At 42.5% G+C, this 26,387-nt stretch overlaps 1 protein-coding gene across 1 annotated transcript in view; it reads left to right on the forward strand.

The window, feature by feature from the left end:
• The window catches only part of KIF13B (kinesin family member 13B), a 712,974-nt gene that overhangs the window by 204,188 nt on the left and 482,399 nt on the right, over positions 1 to 26,387 (forward strand). Inside the window, exon 3 of the mRNA XM_085613040.1 lies at positions 14,522 to 14,534. Within this exon, the coding sequence (XP_085469166.1) occupies positions 14,522 to 14,534 (13 nt within the window). The remainder of the gene's footprint in view (positions 1 to 14,521; positions 14,535 to 26,387) is intronic.

Consider the following 26,387-nt stretch of genomic DNA (forward strand, 5'->3'; position numbering starts at 1 on the left):
TGGTAATGCATTCGCAAAAGGGAAGGGGTCCCCAGAAGACCCCTTCCCTTTTTAAGGGCAGGCAGTGGCCTGCTCTTAAAAAATTAAACAAACGTTTCAAATTTTTCTTTTTTGAAATGCATTCCATTTTCCTTTAAGGAAAACGGGCTGCTTTAAAAAAAAAAAAAAAAAACCTGCTTCATTTAAAAGCAGTCCCAGACATGGTGGTCTGCTGAGCCCAGCAGGCCACCATACCTGGGAGGGCCTGCCATTCCCAATGGGGTCGCATATTGCGTGAGGGTTATTAATATTCATGAGCCTCTCAATTTGCGACCCCATTGGGAATCGCTAACAGTGTGAAATACACTGTTGTACATTGGAAATACCGCCTCGCAAATTGCGAGTCGCAAAAAAATCGCAATTTGCGAGGCGCTATTTCCACAGTCGTACATCTGGCCCCATATTTGGTGTTCTGGAAAAAGACTAATAGAAGGGGAGGTTGAGTCCCCAAAAAATGTGTAATCTGCCAAGAAGCCAGGCAGGCTGAGTGAGAAGGGGAAGTTCTGCAAGACTTCTGCCTGTGACCAGAACTGGGGGCCAAAGCCTGCTAGTCTCCCTGATGAATGAGGGGACATCACCCAAGGAAATCGAGATCACCTGCCCTGGAACTTGGAGCACCAGCTCCTGCCTGCTTGCCAAGATCATTGCGCCCTGTGAGGAAGAGGAGAGTATTGGAGGGAGCAAGGTCTAGTGGGGAGCCCTACTGTGAGGACTCCCTTATTAAGGATTCAGCTGTGCACCAATTGCGCCATCAACCGTGTGCAGGATTGTTTTCGGTGACTACCATATGCCAGGAGAGGGCCACTTTAGATGGGACCATGTGCTAAGCGACGTGCATGATCTTGCTAGGCCTGTACCGTCACACTCCGTTGGCTCGGTATGCCAGAGGGGGCCACCAATAAAGTTACCACGTCGAGGAGGGCCAAGATTTGTGACCGTGGCGCTTGTGCTGGAAGAACCTGTGCCCATATAACCACGTACCGTGGCAACCCTATATGCCAGGGGGGGCTACCGATACCGACGTTGCCAAAGGATTGAGGCCACTTCCCAAAAGAGAGACTGAAACTACAATCCGCGGTTTGCCACGTACTGCGAGGAAACTTTTACTGAGTGACCACTGAGGACTGCCAGAGATGCCTTGGACAGTGTAGCACCCCTGTTGGCTCCAGTCAGGAGCTGAAGAAAGGATTCCCTTCACCCCATTGAGCAAAGTCAACTTACCGCATCTTCACAAACAGGGGGCTACTCCGGCTTCTAAGAATTCTCTGGCAACGCTGCTCATGACAAAGAGCCTACCCCACTGGGTGCTGCTGCATGGGCCACGAGCAGCCTGACTTCTTTGAACTCAGCAGGACTTGCGGGTGTGCGTTGAAGGCGCCCACTTCACCGCTAAACTGTCCCATGCTGGAAGAGTGGGTAAGATGTGAACTGGGATAGTCGAGCTCCAGTGGACTTGTTGCTAATTGTGCTGCGGCACCATAGACTTTCGACTAAATTCTTAAAGAGAGAACTCTTACAGATGGCCTATTCGTTTAGATTCCTTGATATAACCAATAACCCCTGAACATGTTAAACGAAGGAGGGTGAGACAGTGATTAGCCTGAACACTACCAGAGCCTCCACCTGAAGGGGGAGTGTGGTGTTGATTCTGAATGTTGTACTTCTGTGCATTTGTAGAGTTAGAAATAAAATGCAAATTTTCTTATAAAAGCAAGTGTTTGGCTGGACATTGATTTATTGTTTGATCTGTTTGCACTTTGAGTTAGGAGTTGTTCAGGAACCTGTATCTACACCAGTCCCCCCACACTCCCATCCGCCCACCACCAAGGGAGGCTTGACTGACCGACCACAGCTACCACTGATAGTCAAGTGTTGAAGGGGTACTTGGCCCAGTTGAGCAGGATCCATAGTAGGGTGGGCCCTGGGTCATCAAGCGTAAAAGGCCTCACCCACCACGGTTTGGCCCAGTAACTCCAGTGTGCCCCATGGCCGTCTGAAAGGGTTTTTAACACACTGAGGTCAAGTTTGTTGCTTCTAGAGGCAGTCTGGCGTCTGACTGTGTTTCACCAGTTGACTACATGAAATTACCTTCCCAGAAACTGGCCCCAACTTAAGGTTACTAAAGGACTTCATTTCACCAAAGGACCTGGTCCTCAAGTCCAGAGTTTTAGTTTTAACTCTCTAATACCTTCTGGCAATTGTAGTCCTGGTTTGCTTAAGCTGACCCAACTGAACTAAGAACCTGAAAACGATAAATCGTGTAAAAAAAATAAAATAAAAAAAAAATTACAATAAATAAGTCCCGGACTCTGGAGCATTGTGTCCTCAGTTGCACAGAGTCACCTGGTTGCTTTACCCCAAGTCCACTGCTATCTCCCTGGTCCGGGAGCATAATATCCCAGAAATCTCCTCTTTTGTTCTACATCTAGCACCGGGACGCCTCCTCGGAGGTAGCTGTGCGCTTTGTAAATGGGTTTGAATTGAATCTCTCCTTGATTTTTGCTAGTAATGGATGACTCTCCTACAGCTGGAATAATACCCCGAGTCCCATGCTCTACTCCTCCATTTATTGATACTTTCTTTAGAGTGAAATGAGTTGTGGGTGGCTTTTCTCCTGTATGACGACCCTGTGTCACTCCCTATAGAGCACCAATAACCCTATAGAATAGTAGTTAACAAGGGGGTTCGCAACTCCTACTGGGAGGGGGAGATCTGCATCTGTTTAGAAAATTTAATATTAGCAGATTAATAAAGTATATATCAAGATGTAAAATTGAACAATTTCAAATGTTTTGTAAATGTGAAGGAATTTGAAATGAAATTTGGAGGCTAAAGAGTAAGGTGATCAGATTAGTTTCATTAATTGGTGTAGCAAAAGTACAGCAAGCAGAATATAGTATGGTTGTTGGGTGGCCTCAATTGAAGTACTGACAGTAAGAGAGCATGAATTAGGAACAAAAAAGACAAAGCTGTAGTCTAGTATATTGTTTCATCTTTTATAATTAAACGGAATTTAGAAAAACTCCAACCTTTCCATTAAAATTATAATTTAGATTTTTCTGTTTTTGTTTGTGAAGAAAAAAATAATTTGTGTATTTTTGTTTATACCGGTTTCTTTAGTTAAGTATGGGAGAGAAGCCACGCCCACTCTCCGTCTATATCTTTCATTGGCTTGTGTCATTGTCTTCCGTAAATGCTGCCTTCGGATTCGTTAATAGGCTTGTCAGTCCTTCCTTAGTACGGCCATGTCTTCATTGTAGCCTCCCTTGGCTACTGGACCCTTTACTTCGGTTGTTACACAGGAACTGTTAGTCTGTGAGCACTATTTACTTTATTGAATTTCTCTTACTGCAGGCCGGACATGTGCTATTTCAGCTGAAACCTGTTTTTTTAAGCAGCAAGGCCGCCCCTGTAACACGGGTGCCTGCTTTCAATCACTTTAACCGGGCATGATCTCATGTCGGTTTCAATCCCCCAAGTAAAATAGATTTAAAAATGATTAGCGAATTAAGTCATTTGAATTCCTGGTAGCACATAATCCTGAGCTAAAGGGCTGAAGCTGACAACAGCACATCTGTGTTACATGTCATCTGTACTAAAGCTACCGGACTGGTTGTTTTCAAAAGCCTGTTTTATTAACACCACCGCCACCAATACCACCACCACCAATACCATCATCACCACCAATTCCACTACCACCAAAATCACCACCACCACCAATACCATCACAAATACCACCAATACTACCACCAATACCACCACCTTCAATACCACCACCACCACCAATACCATCACAAATACCACCAATACCACTACCACCAGCAATACCACCACCATCACTACTACCAATACCATCTCTACCAATACCACCACGACAAATACCTCCACCAATACCCCCAAAACCAATACTACCACCACCAATACTGCCAATATCAGTACCGCCACCAATACCACCAGTGCCACCGCCACCAATACCACCGCCATAAAGCACAGCCCGCCCTGAACCAGGAGGTGAACCAAGTGCCCTATTACAGCTGGAGTGTTTATGTAAGATAGCAATGACATTACGCACTGCCACATTGCACACTCAAATCACGGTGAGGGCAGGAAATAGCCCCCCCCCCCCCCCCGCTCTTCCTCCTGAGCTGCGACAGTGTAATCGCAGAGCGAAAGGTGTTGGAGCGCTTTGTTAGTGTTTATAGCTCGGATCATATGTAACTCTCACTTCACACTTTGTGTCTGTGTAATTTACAACACTTACACACCTTCTTCAAAGCACCATTTATCACTACTTTGAAGACGTCACAGGCTGGTTTCTTCCTCTGATATTTACAGTCTAAAAAGCGGTTGGGAAGGCCCTTTATTGCAATGCAATAGGTCTTGCATTTGCGAGAGTTTAAGCTATTAATGTGGTAAATAACAATGCCTTTTATTTATGTTTTAAAACCCAAAGCATAAATAAAAGGCATTGTCATTCACAATGCCAATAGCTCAAACTCGCGTAAATGCAAGGCCTATTGCATTGCAAATGCTTGTTTTATATTGTTTTGAGGTTAAAATCGTAGACATTTTTGGCTCCCTGGCTCCCGATAATGATTTACTGGGGGTACTTAGATTTCAGTAATAATTCAGTGGGGGTCCAGGGAAATCAAAGGTTAAAAACTGCAGCTAGTTAGACGTAAACAGGGGATCACAGTTGCACTTTTCACACCATTCAGAATTGATGAGTAAATTGTGTCCCGGAGACCAAGTACGCTTTAAGGCCACTATGCTCTGGCTGCCACGGACTCGTAAACATACCACTTAACTATAGGCTAACTTGCAGAACTTTTCATGCTTGTGTTTAAGTCAAGGTTCCCACTTGATCACTCTACACCCCTCCTCCAGGCAGATATTAATCCAGAGCATGCACTCTAAATCAGGACACAGCAGGCAGATGTGGGTAAGCAAATATTTTCTGTGGTGCGCCCACCCTTTTGAATCAAAAGTTGTAGCAACATTCCAGAGCAATGCTGTGCTCCAAGGCATCACTAATTTGAAAATAGGTTTTAAATCAATGAAATATCAAAGGGGATTAACATTGAGTCACTTGTTTTGTGCTATTGGGCACACAGTTGACGTGCTTTCAGACTCCAGGTTCGGTCGACCAGCTTTAATGACAAGTAAATAAAAGTGGGAAATCCCCATCTACTGTAGAGTAAATTATATTATATTGTGCTGTATTTGTGTTTGTAGAGAGCTTTCTAACTTCTTAAGAGGGCCAAAGCACCACCTTAGTGGTTGACTAAATAGCTACTCCATTTGTTTGATTTGTACAGCACTTTGTACCTCTGGTCAGGTTGCGGAGTGCTTCCGATTTGCTTTGGGTTCCTGGGCACCCTTCAGTTGGCATGATTCAAAGGTTGTAGTTACGAGAATAAACTGCATGCTGGGTGAAGCGCATCAGGGATTGGAAAAGGGCGTTAACTGTACATCGAGTGTTGCAGTACCTAAGCAAGCAGATAGGAGTCATGTCTTATCCCAGTGTAATGGGAGGATCCTAGCAGGAGGGTGAGAGATAGGGAAGCCACATGCATGTACTGTTTGATGGTTCTTCTGAATTTAGTATATTTAGGAAGAAGCCCTTTTAAACTGGAGGTGGCTGAAGTAATCCTTAATTTGTTCAGGACCATGGTCGAAACTTATTGGTCTCCACAAAGGATGGTTCATCCAATCACTAGGGTGGTCTGTGAGGTGCCTTGTTCGCAAGGGTGATGTGGTCACACCTGCTTGGGTTTAGCACTTGTCTTGATGCAACAGTTTGGATCTCCTTTAATTTGTTAATCATTTGTACTTGGAGCCTACTATAGACACCTTTGGCATATTCAGTGCGTGGCAATATGAGGGTTGTAGATGCCGAAGCACTGTAAGAGTTTCCCAGGTGAGGTAAGATCCTGCATAGGATTCTAATGGTTAAGGATGTGTTTTTTGTCCTTAGGTTGATCTGTGGTTGGAGAGACCGGATAGAGTTTGTGATCACTATTGACTTATTTAATTGTGTGTAGATGTTTGGGTTGTCTACTAAATTGCATAGGCTAGACTATGGTGGGATCATGTTTCTGCCACACTCTGCAAATATCTCCTTTTTATATAAAATTTTAAAGAACTTTTTGGTTGTCATTTTGGTTGCTGTAAATGACAACACATAGAGCAGTGAAAACATGACAGCAGAGTGGCAGGGGAGGAGCACAAGAACATAAAGTTTCACATCTCCAAATCAAGTGGAGGGAGCGTGTAAAGGAGGAGTATCGGTGTCCAATCTCTGCTCTGTGTGTATCTGCACCCCGTCGGGGGCTGCCACCTGGAAAGCCGCAGAGTCTTCAGCTCCTTGTCAGTAGTACACCAGCAACAGCCCCATATCATGGTGTGTTCGGGGGTAGCCCCTGGCTGTGTACACTACCTTTTTAGCCACTGTCCACCGGCCTCTGGAGGGAAGCGTTCGCACATCCCCAAACATATGCAATATGTCTCTTTGCTACCAAAAGTCCCAAGGAACAGAACATCAGTTTCCTGGCTGGTGCATTACCTGGGACCTCCAGAAGTATAAACTGATGCAGACATAGGAGCTTCTCTTCCAATATGTTGCCCAGCTTCCTTGATATATCCTCCCAAGTAAGTGTGAATCTCAGGGCACCCCCAGCTTGTATAAGTTGAAAATAAATGTCCCTTCAGGGGCTCTGCAGTGGAGACCGTCCGATATGGGGATTTTCCCCAATTTTTTGCAGTCTGTCTGGTTATATAGACTCTGTGGAGGGTTATTTAACTGAATTAGGCAGAACCACGCACATATAGCCACCTCTCTGGGATGCGTCAAGGTTGCTTCCCAGTCCACATCCTCCATGTCTCCCACATCCCATTCCATTGTCTCTGGAGGTTCCCCAAATAGTTAAGTGTATTATTTTGAATGACCTTGTAGATGGTACAGACTGCTCCTTCACAAAGTGGGCCACCTAGCAAGTGATTTTCCAAAGGGACGGATCTGGAAGGTCAATACAAATTACCTTCACCACCATCAAGGCATGTTTAAGCTGTGCGTATTTATAATACTGCGTACCTGCTAAGTCATATTCCTCTCATACTCAAAGGACTTCACCAATCCCCTTTCAATCACACCACCAAGAGTAGCGATTCCAATCAAATCCCACCGGGTAATACCCTTTAGTTTCTCGACTTCATGCAGCTCACCACCTTTTCAGGGGGGCGTGGTCTTGACCACCCGGCCCTTCCATCTCATGTGCCACCTGGCACTTCCCCATGCTACCAGTTCTGCCCGCATCGAGGCCCAGAGCCCTGATCTGTCCAGTCCACCAGAGAAGTAGTACCTCCATGACTGGTCCGCCAAAGAGCATCTCTATAAATGGACCATGCGATCGTCCTCCGGGGCATGCACCCAGTCATTGAAAGTTTAGATCCGGAAGGCCCAATAATACGCACGGAATGGGGGAAGTGAAATCCTAGCGACAGTGTGACCAGCACTATTCTAGACGTTCCTCCATCCCATAGTAACCACCTGACCTCTCTGTCCAGTCCTAGAAAATAGGATTCTGGCATCTGGATGGGCAAAAATAGAGGAGTTCTGGAAGGTTTATTATCTTTAGGATAGTTACCCTTCCCAAATTCAGCAGGGGTAACTTCCTCCATCTGGCCACAGCCCATGGAGGTTCGCCAGTTTGAGCTCCAAGTTGTGCCCCAGAAACCTAGAAACCTATCAGAATCCATTGTGAGCTGTATACCCAAGTATCTAAAACACACTGTTCTCAACTTTGCAAAGTACTGATTTCCCCCAGTTCACCCTGTAGCCAGAGTATTCACCAAGTCCTTCACCCTCTCGAGTAGGTAGGCCAGAGTCACAGCAGGGTCAGTGATGTACAGCAGGACATTATCCGCATAGAGGGATATCCGCTTCCTCTGCCACTGCTTCCCCTCTCCCTCACGACTCAAATCCCTGACCTAGTTGGCCAGAGGCTCTATATAGAAGTTGAACTAGAGAAGGGAGATTGGGCATCCCTGTCTAGTCCAGTGGCCCAATGGTTGAAGTGGAACTATTTACACCCACCACTGCCATGGGTTCGGCATAGAGAAGGGGCACCCAGCTACAGAAACATGGGTCAAGACCGAAACACCTCAGTACTGCAAAGCCAGTGTACCATGTTGAATGCCCTCTCAGCATCTATGTAGACAATATCTAATGGATTGTTTGTGGGGCGTTCCCCTCACCACATCTAACCAGACATGCACTTGTTTAAGGCTCTGTCTTATTGATCGACCAGGCATAATGCCCATCTGGTCCTTAGCAATCAATGTAGTTATCACCCCATTTAGTCTGCTTGCCAGTGTGGCGGCCAGAAGCTTGGATTCCATGTTCAATAAAGAGATTGGTTGATATGACCCACAAAATCATCCTGCAGTTTGCCCTCCTTGTGGATTACCACGATCAGAGCATGCCGGAGGTCCAGAGGGAGCAATACCAGTTTACAAGAGTCACTGTACATGGCCAAGAGATGGGGTCCCACCAGGTTCCCCAAATGCTGCAATAATTTGGCCCGGAATCCGTTGGGGCTTGGCATTTTCCCTCTTTGCATGGATGCCAGTGCCCCCGATATATCTCTCAGCTTCTTCCTCTCTAGTGTGGGGTGACTCTAGGAAGCATGTTCTCTCCATGTCAGACTCTGTGTCCTGGGTATCTTTTATGGAGAGTATGTTGAATATTCAGAGTTTTGGTTGACTTGCTTTGTGCAGGAGATATGTGTTCTGATTGTTGATGATTGGAGGAGAGACAACACGCTTTTGTTTTTTTAATTAAATGATCAGCCTTCAATTGCAAAGCTCTAGTAGTTATCACAGTTTAATTTACATTAGTGGTTACATAACTCAGATGATTTTGAAGCACTTCTTAGTTTGGCATGGAACATCCAAAATGCACTGTGAGTGCTATGATGTCTTTACTCTATTGTGTTTCTGTGGTTCTAGTTATGTTACAGTGTTGTCTATTTCATCTCTCCCAGAGCTGTTCCTGGAGTTAATTAATTACCTGTCATCTGAGGGTCCAGCATTTCAGTAGGTCTTTATAAAATCTGTACAATGAACATTTTTTCATGCAGTCTTGTCAATGTGTATTTGTGTAAGGGGCTGGTTTTTTGCTTGAAAGGTTGACATTAAAGATGTGATGATAGATCCAGGTGGAGAAGTTTCATGTCACTGACATGAGGCCTTTAAGGCTTAATGATTCCTCAAGTGTATGGCCTGCAGAAGTGAGTTGATGCTGTGACTAGTTGATTGAGGTCAAGGGCTTCAATGTTGGATATGAGAAATGTAGTGTCATGTAGTTCTATTCTGTGGAGCCAGGTGTTGAATTCCTTCAAGATAAGTAGGTTCTGGGAATGATAACGTTGAATCCACAAGGGTGTCTAGAAACATGCTGTTGCGAGGGGGGATCTGTGAATGGGCGGGTAGGCAGCAGAGAAAGTTGGGATGGGTGAACTCAGTCCTTTGTTGTGTAGTCTGTGATTATGCCATTTTGTATGGACCACTGTCCTTCTTACACAATGTTTGCCGATTTAGCTATTGTTTAGATAGGGTTATTTAGGAATGACCTGTATATTCGGCAAGGCATCTTCTCCCAGACTAGTTTTGATGATAAAGAGAAGGTCTTGTTTGGAATCCAATACCGGTTCATAAGTGTCAACTGTGTTTTACTTAAGGATCTCACCTTGATCAGTACGTATAAGATAAAGTCTGGGTGCGATCCAAAGTTCACCCTACACCTAGCAAATTCTTAGATCCGCAAAACTGCAGACGTTTGGGTGAACTTTCCAGTTCTGAGTTTGCACATTTCCCTGGGGGCAATCATCATCATCGTCGCTGGTAGTTGCTGTATTTTGGAATGCAGTGGTTTCTTGAGTGTGGCAGGCCATTGTTGAAGTAAGTGGTGGGAGATGGATGTTCACTCGTTAGTATCTGTACCCAAAATGTCAGCAGATGGTGTGAGACTATCCAGTGCTGTGTCTTGCTGGAGAAGCAATAACGGTTGTGAAAGTAGGTTTAGTTGAGGGTAGGGTGATGATGCGCTGGTTGGGTGACCATCTGTTGGCTATTTGGGCATGTGCCGTTGTTCCTATTGACTCACAGGATTGTGTGGCTGCAGAATCCAGGGAGATTGTGAAACCCAGAGTTTGTCTAATTGATTGTGGAGCTGGAGCAGGGATTGGAGAAGAGTAGAGGAGATCGAGTCCATAGTGAGGTTTTTGGTAGAAGCCCATCTTCATATAGTGTAGGTTAGAGAATAGGGGTCTACGAAGTCTTCAGAGAGCTTTGAAATTTTGGTAAAGTATGTGTGGGGGTGGATGATATGGTAGAGTGACATATATTAGATGAAGTGTCAGGCAGTGGTGTATACGTTTTGAAGAGTCAGACCGGTCGACATCTTAAGTGATGGACATTTCGACAAAGGAAGTTTGTAAGGGAATGGGTTGAAAATGTACTAGATTGTGGTTTTCTAGACAGGCAGCTGGAGATAGAGGATTGAGGAATTGAAATAGGAAGATAATGGTAGGAGACATGTTTATTTGCTGATCCTATTGGAGGGCCGTTTTGTTGTACTCTCTGTAAAAAATACAAATCGGAAACACCGATATCTCAGAAACCAATACAAGCGGCACTTGTTAACGCTCGCTCGCTTCCATGCCATAAAATTGACATACTAGAACTGCTTAGCACCTATGCTATCGATCTCGTGTTTCTTACTGAAACTTGGGGAGACGATGCATCAGGACCAGATTTTAAAGCTGCCATGCCAGAAGATTATTGTGTCCATAGGCAGGATCGTATCTCAGCGCATAAAGGTGGAGGGATAGCAATAATATATCGCAACAGCCTTCGCATTAAAGCTATTGATCTAAAACACACGAGCTGTGAGGCACTTGCCTTTACTGTGACGCTCACCACCAATCAAACACTTACAGGTACCGACCCCCAGGCTCCCGTACGACATTTCTTTCACAACTTCATCAACTCAGTGAACTAGCTGTGGAACACAAATATTTCACCATATTGGGTGATTTTAATTTTCATCTTGAATCCCTAACTGATAAAGACACTGACCAGCTCATTAATGATCTTCTTTCTGTGGAACTGAAACAACTGATAACGGTTCCAACACATAAGGCAGGACATACCCTTGATGGTATTTTTACCAATAATCCACACATTACCATCAATCAAACATTACCTTTAACATGGTCTGATCACTCTGTTATTTTATTTGATATTAAAACTACAACAACAGCTCTTAAAAGTACAGCTCAGAACTCCTACCTAATTACTAGAGACTGGAAAAATTTGGATTACATTCAGCTTGCACAGATTCTTACTGAGGCCTTTATGGGTACAGATACTGAAACTGATCCTAACATTGCAGCCACTAGATATACTTCTATTCTCGAAGAGGCATTTTCTACATTAGCTCCATCCAGAACAGTCAAACACACTAGGAAGACCCCCTCGGCCCCTTGGTTCACTGAACAACTTAGATTACAACGACAATATTGCCGTAATCTAGAGCGCCATTGGCGCAAACATTATAACTCATCAGACAAAACAACATATACAGCTGCACTCCATAATTATAAGCAGAGAATAGCCACAGAGAAAAATATTTACTATACCACCCAAATAGATCAAGCCAAATGCAGCATGAAGAAATTGTTCGAAGTCGTAAATCATCTTGCTGAACCACCCAATCCACCCACCGAAATATCTCAAACTCTTTGTAACACTTTGGCTGACTTTTTCTCTGGAAAGGTCACTTCTATATTTAAGGACTTTTCCCCAAATCCGAACATTTCCGAATCATCCAATACACAATCAAACGTGAATCCTACAGTTTTAACGGAATTCACTAAGACACAATCGCACCATATTTATAAATTAATTCTGTCAATTAAATCTGGCTCCCCACTGGACCCCTGTCACCCCTCTATACTCAACGCTATTCCAGACACCATTACAATACCACTGACACACATTTGTAACATTATGTTCTCAACAGGTCTATATCCAACAATCTGGAAAAATACTATAATTAAACCACTTCTTAAAAAACCATCGCTTGATCCTTCATTACCATCTAGCTATCGCCCTATTGCATCTCTGCCGTTTCCAGCCAAAATCTTTGAATCGGTCATGAACAAACAACTGTCTGATTATATTCAAAGTAACAACCTATTGGACGATACTCAGTTCGGTTTCCGACAAGGACATGGAACAGAAACTGCCTTGATTAAGGCTGCAGATGAAATAAGAACCACCATGGATAATGGAGGACAGGCTGTCTTGATTTTGCTAGATCTATCGGCGGCTTTCGACACGGTCGATCACTCTACTTTGATCGGCCGTGTCGAGGCCATCGGTATTAAACACAAAGCCAGAGATCTCATTACTTCTTTCCTGGCTGATCGCAAGCAGGCAGTTAAGTTAGGTACTTTTACCTCCCCCACTTTTAGCCATCCTTGTGGAGTTCCACAGGGTTCCTCGCTAAGTCCGACCCTTTTTAATATCTATGTCTCGGACTTAGCGAGGGTAATAAAAGCTTATAACATCAACCTAACAACATATGCCGACAATACCCAGTTGGTTCTATCCATACATAAAAACGGTTCTAAGATAGCAGCAAACTTCAAAGATGGTATGAGGGCTATTAGCAGTTGGATGGCTTCCAACTGTCTAAAACTTAATTCATCAAAGACGGAGGTCATGCTCTTTGGTAAGATTGAGCCTCTGTGGTCTCCTTTATGGTGGCCGGAGGAAATGGGGACTCCACCTCAACCAGTCAGTAAAGTAAGAAACCTGGGAGTAATATTTGATGACAAACTTTCTTTCCATCATCATGTGAACGCTGTAGTCTCATCATCATTCAACATCTTAAGGAAAATAAAGAAACTTCTCCCATATCTTCCTACAACTACAGGAAAAACACTAATTTCGACATTGGTGTTTTCACGCACTGACTATTGTAATGCCCTCTTCCTCAATGCTCAAAAAAAAATCATTTCCAAACTTCAAATGATACAAAATGCCTCAGCCAGAGTTCTATTAGGCATTCCAAAATTTAGCTCTGTCTCTAGACATTTGGACCAACTGCATTGGCTTCCGGTCAGAAGTCGGACGAAATTCAAGGCCCTTTGTATTGTCTACAAGGCAGTACATAACATGGGACCAAAATTTCTTAGGATTTCACTTAAGCCTTTATCAACCTCCAGAACGCTTCGCTCCAACACTGCTCATCTGCTTCATATACCCAGAACAAGGAAAGTTAACTGGGGAGACAGATGCTTTACCATCGCAGCTGCAAAATTATGGAATTCCCTTCCTCTTAACATAAAATCAAGTCCTACGCTGATTATCTTTAGAAAGCAGCTAAAAACATGGCTGTTTTCTCAAAGACACGACTGTTCATAAATCACTCTAAAACTGCCCCAGAGTTCTACTTTATTGGTATCAGATATAGCTCCTAGCGCCGAGACACCTATGGGTAATTGTAGCGCTTTAAAAATCGCATAAATAAATAAATAAATAAGAGTGGAAGTGAAAGCACTAAGGCATAGTGCTTGCGAGTCTGTCTTAAGGGGGGAAGGAAGAAAAGAATGAGAGGAAGGACTGAGTGCAGGATAACACATTGTAGTTAGTGGTAGATTGGGGAGTCTGTGTGGGAGGAGTGAAGTTAGGAGAGGAGTTGAAGAAAGATGTGCTAGAGAAGAACAGGGAAGAGTGTGGTTGTTTGTGCCTTGAGACAGCAGTGGTAGGAAAGCCCCTGGGAGGTTTTTTGCACCTCTTTTAGGGGTGAGCCTGTTATTGGTACAGTAGGTGCATTGGCATCAGGGCACAGGTAGGAGAGGCCTACTGCACCCCTGTAACGGGTGCCTTTTCCTTTCCAACCTGAAGGGATTTGGCCCGTTTTCTTTTTTGCATCCGATGCCATGGACCTTGTTACACCACTACAGAAACTACAACCTTTTGCCTCAGTTGCTTCAACAAAATCGATGAGTGATGCCTTCCTTTAAGATGTATCCTTTTAAACCAACACCCATCTCCGATTTTGTGAAAATAACATACGAATTTGTTTTTTTGTGACTGGAATTGCGGATTTAATTGGTGAATTGGAGTTTTTTTAAGTATTGAACAATTGAGCAAGAATATATCAAACACATTTTAAGTGACGGCAAATCAGAAAAGTGGAAAGACTCCAGGCAATTAGTGAAGCACTCATACACCAATGTTAGCATAGTCCGTAATATCACTGGTCATTATTTTTTAACATGTACGCCGTGCGTCAATCATGAGGATTTATTCTGTGGCTGTGTTAATATAGGGTGCACCTTTGGTAACGTCTTTCTTTTTATTTCTTCCCTTTTTCTTTGCTCATCAATTGTGCCCTTCTGGAACGCAGGAGCCAGCCTAAGGTAAGATGCCTGTGTGCATAAATACAGATAAACGTTGTGTACTGATACTGAACGCAAACCAATGTCTAATATGTCCAGAATCATTCTAGGGTGTGCTAGGTTATTCCAGAAAAGGGTGGGTGGGCTAATTTGTAAACAGGCCTACTGCTCCTATCGTAACAGAGGTTCAAAGTCTAGAAAGGACCCCTTTTTAGGTCTTGTGTAAGAGCCCGCTTTAGCTGTACTGTCAGATTGTAAAGGATGCATAATACACAAGTATCATACAGAGGGGCTTTGGGGCAGCCCCCTTCAGCAACTGCTTGCTTGAAGTGTCTGTCAAATTACAGATCAGCCTAATTAGCACTGCAAAGAGGGCAAAATCAGCCATTGACTTTGTGGCCAGTGTCATTCACATTTTGCATCAGCCCACCGGCGTGCCTTTTGGTGCCGGGCACTGTGGGTGAAGGCAATTTCCGCTTTCCATGGTACTCCGCATCATGCTTTGCATAGGACTGCATAGGTTTATTGATCCCTCTCCGTAGAGCCCAAAGCAAGCTTTTGTGTACATCCGTCAAATGAAACTGTGACCAATGTCCAATGGGCATGGGGTAGACAAGTGAAACGTCAAAAGCGACACTTCTGTGAAAAAAGTCTTAATTATTAGTTCTAAAAATAAATGCTTCCTTAAAGGAACACTTGCCAGGGCGTTTAAAAAAAAATCTATTGACTTAGAGTAGTGTGAAAGGATCAAGAGCTTTGGCTAAAGGGTACCGGTAAATGGATTAAGAGTTTGAAGGCAAAATGGTTTGATAAAGCATGCTCCAGAGCCCAAAAAGAATTAAAACAAGCACTTAAAAAGGTGCCTAAGGATAGGAGTAGGATAGCGGATTGTAGGGCTCAATATAAACTGGCCATAAAGAAGAGGAAATACACTATCCAATATGAGGCCTGGGAGAATTTAAGGGAGGCTGCTGAGAGGAGAGACATGACGAGCTTTTGGAGGGTGATTAATGATCGCAGCTTCCAGCCCCCGAATAATGAGAAGGTCGCTTGCAATATCCTGCAAGAAGTGTGGGTCTCTCATTTTAAAAAGTTGTATAATCAGGGCAGCGCCATTGTTCAACAAATTTCAGATGTGGGCGCTTTACCGAGCACATGGGTGCAATTCACAGTGAGCGAGATTAAAGATGGAATACACGCCCTGACAAGGAATAAGGCCCCTGGCCCAGATGGAATTCCCCCTGACTTATTTTTATCTCAGGTTGACTTGTGGGCTCCGATACTCACAAGAGTTTTTAACACAGCAGTGGAAAGGGGAATGCCCAGGTCCTGGTCAACGGCTAGTATTGTCCCCCTATTTAAAAAGGGCAATAAAAGTGATCCTCAATGTTATCGTCCGATTTCATTAATTGACGTGTCAGCAAAGGTTTTAGGGAAGGTAATCCTAAACCGTTTAATGGATTGGGCGGAGGAAAACGAAATTATCACAGACACCCAGTATGGTTTCAGAACGGGCCGTTCCACATCAGATCAATGCCTCAATTTATATAATCTGGTGGCAAAGTACACCGTGGCTGGTGAAGGGACAGTCTTTCTAGCCTTTATGGACCTGACAGCAGCCTTTGACCGGGTTAACCGAGAAAAACTATGGGAGATTTTAGAGCTGCTTGGGGTGGATCCAAGTTTGATATTCATCTTAAAAACACTTCACATGAACACAACAGCCCAGGTTAGATACAGTAACGAGGGGAACCTCACGGACCATTTCGCTTGCACCGGGGGTGTGAGACAAGGTTGTATTTTGGCGCCTTTCTTATTCACGTTATACATAAATGGTCTGGACAAAGCATTGAGAGAATTGGGGGTAGATTGTCCTAGAGTGGCCAACAGAAGCATCCCTGTCCTTTTATATGCGGATGACGCAGTACTCCTCTCACGTACAGGGAGGGGACTGCAGTCTCTCATTGACGGTTTTTGTGGGTTCATGGCACAACTAGACTTATCCCCCAATTTAACAAAATCCTACATTATGGAAGTAGGGAAAAAACCAACGAGGAACTTTACTTTTAAAATTGGGGGTCACAAACTAGAGAAGGTCGAGGTTTTTAATTATTTAGGGATAATCTTCGACAAACACCTCAATTTTAACACACTAATCTCAGAAAAATGTCAACAGCATTTGAGTATAATGGGCTCAATTATGAATCGAGCCACAAGATTAGGCCGTTGGTTATTGAATGAAATACTGAAATTATATAACTCAATCTGTTGCTCTAAAATTATGTATGGGAGCGAGGTTTGGGGTCTTAGAAACACTTCCAAGATACAGTTGGAGGAGAATACGTTTCTTAGGAGGATTTTGCAAGTGCCCCAAAGCATCCCGGCTTACATTGTCCATGAGGAGCTAGGGCTCCCTTACATTTCTGATAGAATTAGTTTCAAACCATTAATGTGTTGGATTAAAATCTGGACCAATCCCGATGCTAGTCTCAGTAGAGATATTATCACAGACTGTATTAATAGGGACAAAGGTCACAAGATACCATGGCTTAAATATGTGAAGGACAAGTTGAAGTGGCTGGGCTTTGCTAGTTATTTTGAGGAGCCCACGTCTCTGACGCCCCAATTAAAAGTAGCTATAAAAACAGAATATCTCAGGCGACTAGCCTGCGCCCGGGAAGATAGTGAAATATTGAAAGGATCAGTGCGTGCACACATACTAACGAAATCTGTTGTAGGTTTAGAACCTTACCTGGCGCAGATTTATAACAAAAATGATAGATTTTTAATGTCCAGATTCAGACTGGACCTTTTACACCATATTTTAGCTGTCCCCGCAGGGTTCACAAAAGATATTGGATCAAAGGGTCCCTGTGGCTGCGATCTGGGATCTCCACAGGATACCCTCCATCTTGTATTCTTTTGCCCATTCTATGAATACCCGCGGGCTGTTTTTTTAAAAACCATCCTAAAAGTGAATAAATTTACCCAAGTTAGGGTAGCACTTTTATACCTGAAACTCTCTGCTGAACCTCTTACCTTGTTTTGTACTGTGAATTTTTTAAGATTAGCTGCAAAACTGAGGAATTCTAGACATGAGGTGTAAAGAGCATTTGGGATGTTATATGGCTTTTTTAATATGTTATAGTACTTTTTTATAATATACTGTTTTATGTAGGCTTTGATCTTGCATTTTATTTATTGTATTGTGATGGCATTTCGCACTTTATAGTCTCAGCACCCGGCACTTTAAAAAAAAAAAAAAAGCCATAAATTGACTGCCTTTTAAGAAGCCCCTGTGCATACCTGTTATTAAGGCCCTAGACAGGCCCACTAGAATTGTCTTATTGTCAAGGGTTTTTTTACGATAAGTTGCCCATATTATTGTATTGTGATATGTGTAAATGTATTGTTCTTTTCTTGGATGTTTTAATATCCGAATAAAGATATATTGATGATTGATGATGATGATGGATTAAGAGTTTGAAGGCTATAGGGCTTAGGCATTACAAAGTTGAGGATTTATGGTATAGTGTATAGAGTTTTAGGGTGGGCGTAGAGGGTGTAGGTTGAGTGTTTGGTGTGCAGGGGTTAGGCCATAACGGTTAAAAGCCTATAGCTAACCCCTATGACTTTATTTGTTAAAGCCACAGTTGGAATGTGTTTAGTTTATGCTGTATTGTAGAAATCGAAGTGTTGCCTTTCTCAGTAACTATGCACTAAATTAATATCCATGAAACCTACTTAAATTCCAAAGTGATTCAATTAGTAGTGTTACAAATGAACGGATGCCTTTACTGATCATTGACATTTAAATTAACATTAAAATATGTTGGAAACGAGTTAATTAGTGAATTGTTTTATTGAATGCAATTAAAATCTGTAATCAAATTAGAGTCGCATATTTGATTGCACTAGTTCACTGAAGCAATCTGGTTCAATGTCAGTGAACCTCCCACTGTTTCCTGGTGGCGATACTATCCCCGAGCCTCACCCCCTTGCTTTTTACCACTCCCCCCTCCCCCCACACTCACGAACGTGTCACCCGCAGTTCTTTACTTTGCCGTAGCTGCTCCCTTCCACCACATATGCCTTTCCACCCAGGTGCTCGGAGCCTCAAGCTTCCAGCCCCAAGAGTCCAGTCCAATGATCTCGTTCTTGGCAACAGCCTTGGTAAAGAGGGACTCTACGTAGGCCTGTGAGTGAGCAGAACGGGGTATGGGGGCCAGAGGGTGCCAGTGTATGAAAGGCTCAGTGCAGCTCCTACCCCACCATGAGGAGAATCCCTCACTGGTCTGCCCCTCCTGGTCTTGCTGACCCTATTAAATTTGTTTTGCCAGTCCCATCATCAACAATTTTGATGCTTCCTGCCTGTTCTCTGCTGTATACATTAATTCTTAAAATGTTCTTCACACTGGAACTCAACTTTTATTGTGGCTTTTACAGTGCGCTAGGACAGCCCTCATACTTGATGCTGTCAACCACTGCGATTTCTACAAGACATGGGTGTTGGACCTCTAGAGGTGCGACCGCTGCCTAGCTGCAACCCTTGCAGGAACAGCTGTGCAGATATTCTATCAGCTGGCATTAGGACGTTAAACTTGGGACCACTGGCTTTCTTAGTGCTTATTGGGGAATTCTGTTGTGTTCTATATGAAGAAGTGGAAGGCGTCATAAAAGCGAGCGCGATTGATGCACTGCAGCAGAAAAATGCTAGAATGCGATTCCAACAGGGTGGGAACTGTGCATGCAAATTCATGTTTATAAGAACAACTCTATTCTCAAGGCAACATTTAGTTCAAGAAGGCTCTCTTATGCTTAGAATAATCCAAAAGATGAATATTTTAAGGGCTAATGTCTTAAATCCTCAAGTACTTCCTAGTGAGAAACACAAATAATATTAGGAAATGTACTTAATCTTGTTGAGGGCTATTTCTTACTTGAGAGAGATGATTCCAAAGGGCCACCACGGTGAACACAAGGACCACCCAAAACTAAAGACCACCCAAAACTAAAGACCACTTACAACTGGGATGCGGACAATAAGAGGCACACATCTCATAACTATAATTGAGCTCCTGCTGGCTTGCTTTCTTCGGAATGCGACTTTCTATATGTCCCACATAAACTATTTTCCTCTGGGAGGTAGAAAGGAGAGTGCTAGTGGAGTGGTATTCCTCTTCTCCCACGTTAGACAAAATCCCAATGGGGAAAAATATTTTGAAGGGATCGACCAGAAGTGTACAGTAATTTTTCTTAAACCAATGCATGTATTTTTTGTACCTTTTGGATCTATTTTTCTGTCATTATGTATTAAAATTTTAGACTAGACAATGCTAAAAAAGAATCCACATTTTTTGCTCCTATATGTACATTCTTAACCTAACCGGGGTGATCACTGCTGGTTTCCACCTTGGTGTAATGTGTTTAGTGTTAGCCTTTCAAAGCTGAAGTTTGTAGGTTCTTGAAAGGCTGTGCGTTCTGACAATCCGCGCAACGGTCTGTTTTCACACTGCAGTGTAATTTAGTAAATGTGCCATTTTAACTTTTGCACAATATTTAATTTAGGAATCCACAAATTCATGTATATTCTTGCACCCCCAGGAGGCTCCATTTGTTTCTAGCTGCCAGTGGCACATCATCCTATCATAATTATGATGGAAATCCTCCTGAAATGCATATTGTCTGATTAGTTGGCGTATCTGGAAAACCACGTTGGTCCTGCAGCAGGGAGGCCCAGGGGCACAGATTCAGTGCAGGGAGTGAGGTGGGTTTGTGGAGTGGCAATGATAGAGCACACTGTCTTCATCCCTTCACATTTCCTTTAAAGAGTCTCAATATTACGTTTAGATGTCCTTTGTAGCACTCTTTAAAATTAGTTTGCACAACAATCTGCAATCCTCCTGGATCAAATGTCTCGCACCCTGGTCAACTCACCCCTTTTATGTTTGCCTAAGAAAGAAATAAAGCGAGGATGCATCCAGTGAGTAAGCAGAAAGTAATTTCATTGTGTTGCCTCTAATAGAAGATGGTGACCCTTCCATATCCTGTCCAGTGCCTGATAGAGAAAATGGAGACCTTTACCATATGCTGTCCAGTGCCTTCTAGAGGAGGCAGACACCTTTACCACATTCTATCAATACTTACTCCTGGGTCCAGCCCTCCCTTCTACCCATTAGTGTAAAGAACTCCCTCAGGTAGAGGGAGTAACGGGGGTGGCAGGGGGGATGCAGTGCATCCAGGTGTTACTGTGCATTATTTGTGACAGTTGGTGTAATTTGTCACTGGTGTCCTTTGGCCACACTGCTGTTGCACCCAAGTTGATATGTTTTACTCATTATGTACTTCACTTGAACTGACAATGTTTACGTTCAAAGTAAACAAAGTGCCATACAGTAATTATAATCCCTGAGAATAATTGCATCAAAATAGGTTTTCTTATATGTAGATTGAACAGGAAGCAGTGCTTTATGGCCTCGTGTTTTAATTACCCTTACAGTCATGCTACATATCTAAAAAGGAAATACGAGTTTCTAGCCTTAATGACGAAATGGGCAGTTAGAAATGATTACAAATAAATGTTAGTTTTGTGTGTAGAAAAGTTGTGCGCCTCAAAGCTATACGATTGTCAGAACAAATGTAAACCCCATGGACCTAGTTTAAGAAGGTAAGGAATTAAAAGTGGAAACACCTGTAACTTCGTCTAACGAGGCAAAACTCTTTCACTATGGCACCGCATATTGTACTTGTGTACAGCTGTTATATTCAAGAAAACCTACTGTTAGATCCTAAATTAAATTGGTGGAGTAAAAAAACAATGTTCAGAACCTACAATTGATATGTCGCACAGTACATATTATAGAAGTCAATAATACATATTTCTGTATATTTTTTAAGCCATGTTGAACTGTCTCTAGTCCCAAGATCGTACCCTTTCATTCTTAAGCAAGTCAAGTTCTTGATCGCCTCTTGTGTCCTTTTGAGTGTTTTCACTGGCACAGAAATGGAAGTCTCTTGTGTTCATGTTTTTGTAAATAGTGTTCATTCAGTATTCATTTGGGGTCCGTTTCGTTGATGTTCCTGTGATTCTCTTGCATTCTTATCATTAGAGATGTGATGATGTTAACATGTTGGGGCACAATAGCATGGATGCATTAACATGGGTGATTTCGCTTGTCATATGATGGTCTCTGAACGAAGATTTCCTGTAATTGGGATAAGTTTATACTTTGGTCTTAAGTCTGAACTGACATATGGAACATGTGTGACATTTATACAAGGAATCTTTTGGTTTGTTAAAGTTGAATGGAAATGCATCTTGTTTGCTCTGGCCCTATTTTCTCTGGGACATAAGGCACTTTTTAAGTTTGATGATTTTCAGAATGTGATCTGAGGGTTTGTCTTTAACTTCTTCGACGAGCTGTGATTCTATTTCAGGTATATGCCAACTTTTCTGTAGCACTGTGCACCCGTTGGTTGATATTATGGTATTTCATCAATAATTTTATCAGTTGTCCCATTTGGGTTTTTTAATGTCTTTTTTTGGAAATGAGATGATCCGCTGATTTCCCCTGCTTTGTTCATAACTACCTTGATAAGTTTGTGTTAATAGTTAATACTGGTATCCGCTTTCTGTGTTTTTATTTCATTTTTGTTTTTAGAATGTTGTCCCTCAGAAAATTCTCATTAACAATAAACATTTTTAGTTGGTTATGGAATGTCACCATAACAACCAAGTCCCTTTATGGCTAGAAGTCGACAACGTCAAAATTCCACGACTCGCACCTTAATATATGCGACACACAGATCTCTGAGATACATGACTACATTTTTAACCCACTGATTCAATGTGAACCACAACTCAATATGCCAGTCTGCATGTATCGAACATAATGACAACATATCGCTATAGCTACATTCATTGACCAGTGCCAGATCCATGCAGAAAAGGCAGTAGAATAAAACTCCGGAAGGGCAATAGGGCCATCCAAGTGGTATAAGTAACCTATACAAATACTAGTAACATGATTACTCAAACATTCTAATTTGTGACACGAGTTTATCAAAGTGGAATATGGATTACAGAAATATAATCCACTACCAAAGTATTGTTTCAATAAAGGTAGGCACAACCAGCACCGACGTATAACCGAAATCCAGTGAAGAATACCCTATTGTGTGCAATTTATAAAGAATCCTTCTTATCAGGTGATTAGGAGCTCTATCGTTTGATCATTCTCTGCTCTCTGGAAATCATGGCTATGGTGATTTGATATAGCTTTCTGCGTTCTTCACTGGATTTCGGTTATACTTCGGTGCTGGTTGTGCCTACCTTTATTGAAACAATACTTTGGTAGTGGATTATATTTCTGTAATCCATATTCCACTTTGATAAATTTGTGTCACAAAATAGAATGTTTGAGTAATCATGTTCTTCTTGGAATTGCAGCCCTGAAGAAGTCGATTGTGCATCATACGGCACGACGAAACACGTGTTGGCTGTTTTGCTTTGTGAACTGAAGATCTAGCTGTGTCTAGAAAAATTTACCTGGAAAATTGAAAAGACTGAATAAATACATGGACATTTGATTGAAAATTACTGGACTGTCTCAATATAATATGGACTGTTGCATTTACCAATTTAGACAATACACTCCCACTACCACAGAGCTGTCCTAAGAGGCCCCAACAGCTTTTTCCTTACAATTATGACCAGAGTTTGCCACCACTCGGTGACTACAATGGTGATGATGGGGATGCTATCTTCGGCCAGCCAAGCCCTGAGGTGGGCCAACGCAGTTTGGCTGCTAGACCATTACACGTATGCCCTCTGGGTCATCGCCAGCGAAATCTTGCCTCTGGTCTGAGAGGAGTTTAAAGCCTCCTTTGTTCAAACCATTCAAGATGGTCAGGATGTAGTTAAAGTGATTCAGGCTGGTATAAATACAACAAATTGCTTGGGGAGGGTAGTCTGCTGCTCTGCTGCCTTGTGTGGATGCAACCCACATGTTTTATTGAAGATGTGTGGGCATCCTTTATGGGTATGACTTTTGATGGATCATACATATTTGGAAAAAAACAGATTCTGCCTGGGAGAACTTCAAGGAAAGCCTGGACACAGTGCGTTCTTTGGATCTTCCGTCCTCTGCCAGACAGGTGTCTCTGATGTTCCAGCCCTTCTCATGCTACACCAGAAGTTTGGCATGTAGGAAACTCCAGGCCCCGAACTCACCCGCTGCAGTTACCCCAGTCCTCTAGTTGCTGTCGAGCTGCAGGACACCGGAGGCACTGATCTTTCTAGCTCCCCTACCCTGCATCATCAGCCTTCAAATCAGTTAAGTTCATCCTTAGCAGCTTACAACCACCCAATGGGAGGCAGGATTGGACATTTTCTCCCAGGGTGACAATCTGTCACATCCGACAGATGGGTCCTCCAGATCGTTCAGCAGAGCTATACCTTTCTGCTTCCACCCACATCAGAATGGCTTTCAGAGCAGCACCTATCTCTCTTACTCCAAGAGCTGAGCCTTACTGCTGAAACAGGCCATCGAGAAATAGGGATGGGCAATTACTCCTGCTGTTTCCCTGTGCTGGAGGACGGAGGCCTGCACCCTGTTATAGATCTTATCCCTATGGATGCTTTTCCATGGAAGAACAAATTTGAAATGCGAACACTGGCCCAGTTTCTGTCTGCCTTGGATCTAGGCGACCTGATTGTAAACTAGGAACTGCAGGACATGTACTTTCATGTGTCCGTCCTGCAGTCCCATAGACATTTCCTGTGGTTCATGGGTGGCCAGGAGCATTTTCAGTGTGCCGTGCTCCCCTTTGGCCTCTCAAGTGTTCACAAAATTGATGGCGGTGATTGCTGTCCATCTTTGCAGGTTCAGGATACCAGTTTTTCCCTACCTTGACTACAGGCTTTTGAATGCGGGCTCACCACAGTAAGTCTTAAACCACTTCCAGATGACGAGCGACCTCTTGACATAGTTTGAGTTCTCGATCAATGAGCCAAAGTCACTCCTGACTCCTTCACAGAGGCTCCTTTTTTTAGGAGCTCTTACATACAGTGCATTTCAAGGCTTTTCTTCCGTCTCAGTGGGTGCAAGGCATTCATCTATGATCCTGATATTTCAATACAAGCAGCTCTGCTGCCTTTTGAAGTTTTGTCCTCATGCCTCTGTTTACTACCTAAGAATGCCCCAAAATAGTGATCTGACCACTGGTACATCCAATTGTTTTGTTCTCGCTGTCTGAGGGCTCAGAAAGGATCAAACAAAAAACTGATGTCCGCACATAGAGGTGGCGCTTGTATTCAGCTTTGCTTTTTCACTTCAGGGTCAAACAAAGTCTACTCTGAGCCGCATGGAGCCACCTAGCTGTGTGCAGGAGCACTGTTATGAAATCTTCTGGAACCAGTCTGGCACTTGGAGACTATTCTAACAGTGAGCAATCTGCTGTTAGAGTATCCACCAGGAAAAGCATTACCGAATGTGAATAACTTGTTTGTCTCTCTAAATGAGGAAACAAAGACTCCTTAACTTGTTCTAGTTTCAAAGGATCGAAGCAGATCATTCTCACTTGATCACCACATGCATGTTTTAAAAAAAAAAAAAAGTTTGGATGGTTTATTTTATTGAGTTAATCTGATCTGCCATTCCAGCTATCAACCATGTCCAGCTTTTCTTAGACATCTGTATTGCCCGAGTATATTTGATCATTAATGTAATTGCATTTGCATGATTAATGCTTACTTGTTCTTGGCAGAATGAATGTCTCCTTTTTTCGGGCAGTGGTGACAGGAATTTCTTGGGGTTCCACCCAAAACAGGCTATAGCTGAGGGGGAAGTCTAGGTTTGATTTTTTTTCCACAAAAATGGTGATATTTTTTCTTACTTTCAGTTATAAAGTGAATGTTTTATTTTCCTTTGCGAATTATTATACATGCTTGCTCATTAAAGATCAGATTGCTCTTAACTTTGCCTTTCTATGTTGTTATCCTCCTAAATAAAAAAAAAAGGAATAAATAGTTCTTTATTGGTTTTGACATACTTTCAAAATCCACAATTTATTGTAGTAAAAGTATCATAAGCTTGACAATGACGTGATTCAGCTAATTTATTAGTAAACCACACCATCTTTACCATCACTCGTCTATGAAGACATCATGCTAGCTGTAACTTACGCACTAAATTACTTTTTCTAGACTGTTTTTATCCTGTTTAAGGTCTAGACTACCTTTATTCTGTTTTAGATCTAGACTGTCTTTATTCTGTTCAAGATCTGGACTACCTTTATTCTGTTTAAGATCTAGACTACCTTTATTCTGTTTAAGATCTATACTAACTTTATTCTGTTTAAGATCTGTACTAACTTTAATCTGTTTAAGATCTGGGCTAGCTTTATGCTGTTTAAGGTCTAGACTAAATGTATTCTGTTTAAGATCTAGACTATCTTTATTCTGTTTAAGATCTGGGCTAGCTTTATGCTGTTTAAGGTCTAGGCTAACTTTATGCTGTTTAAGGTCTAGACTGACCTTTATTTTGTTTAAGATCTGCACTACCTTTATTCAGTTTAAGATCTGCACTAACTCTATTCTGTTTAAGATCTAGACTATCTTTATTCATTTTAAGATCTAGACTATCTTTATTCAGTTTAAGATCTAGACTAACTTTATTCTGTTTAAGATCTAGCCTATCTTTATTCTTTTTAAGATCTGCACTACCTTTATTCTGTTTAAGATCTAGACTACCTTTATCCTGTTTAAGGTCTAGACTAACTTTATTCTGTTTAGGATCTGGTCTACCTTTATGCTGTTTAAGATCTAGACTAACTTTATTCTCTTTGAAGATCTACGGTACCTTTATTCAGTTT

The sequence above is a fragment of the Triturus cristatus genome, chromosome 6 (assembly GCF_964204655.1).
Source record: "Triturus cristatus chromosome 6, aTriCri1.1, whole genome shotgun sequence".
Lineage (NCBI taxonomy): Eukaryota > Metazoa > Chordata > Amphibia > Caudata > Salamandridae > Triturus > Triturus cristatus.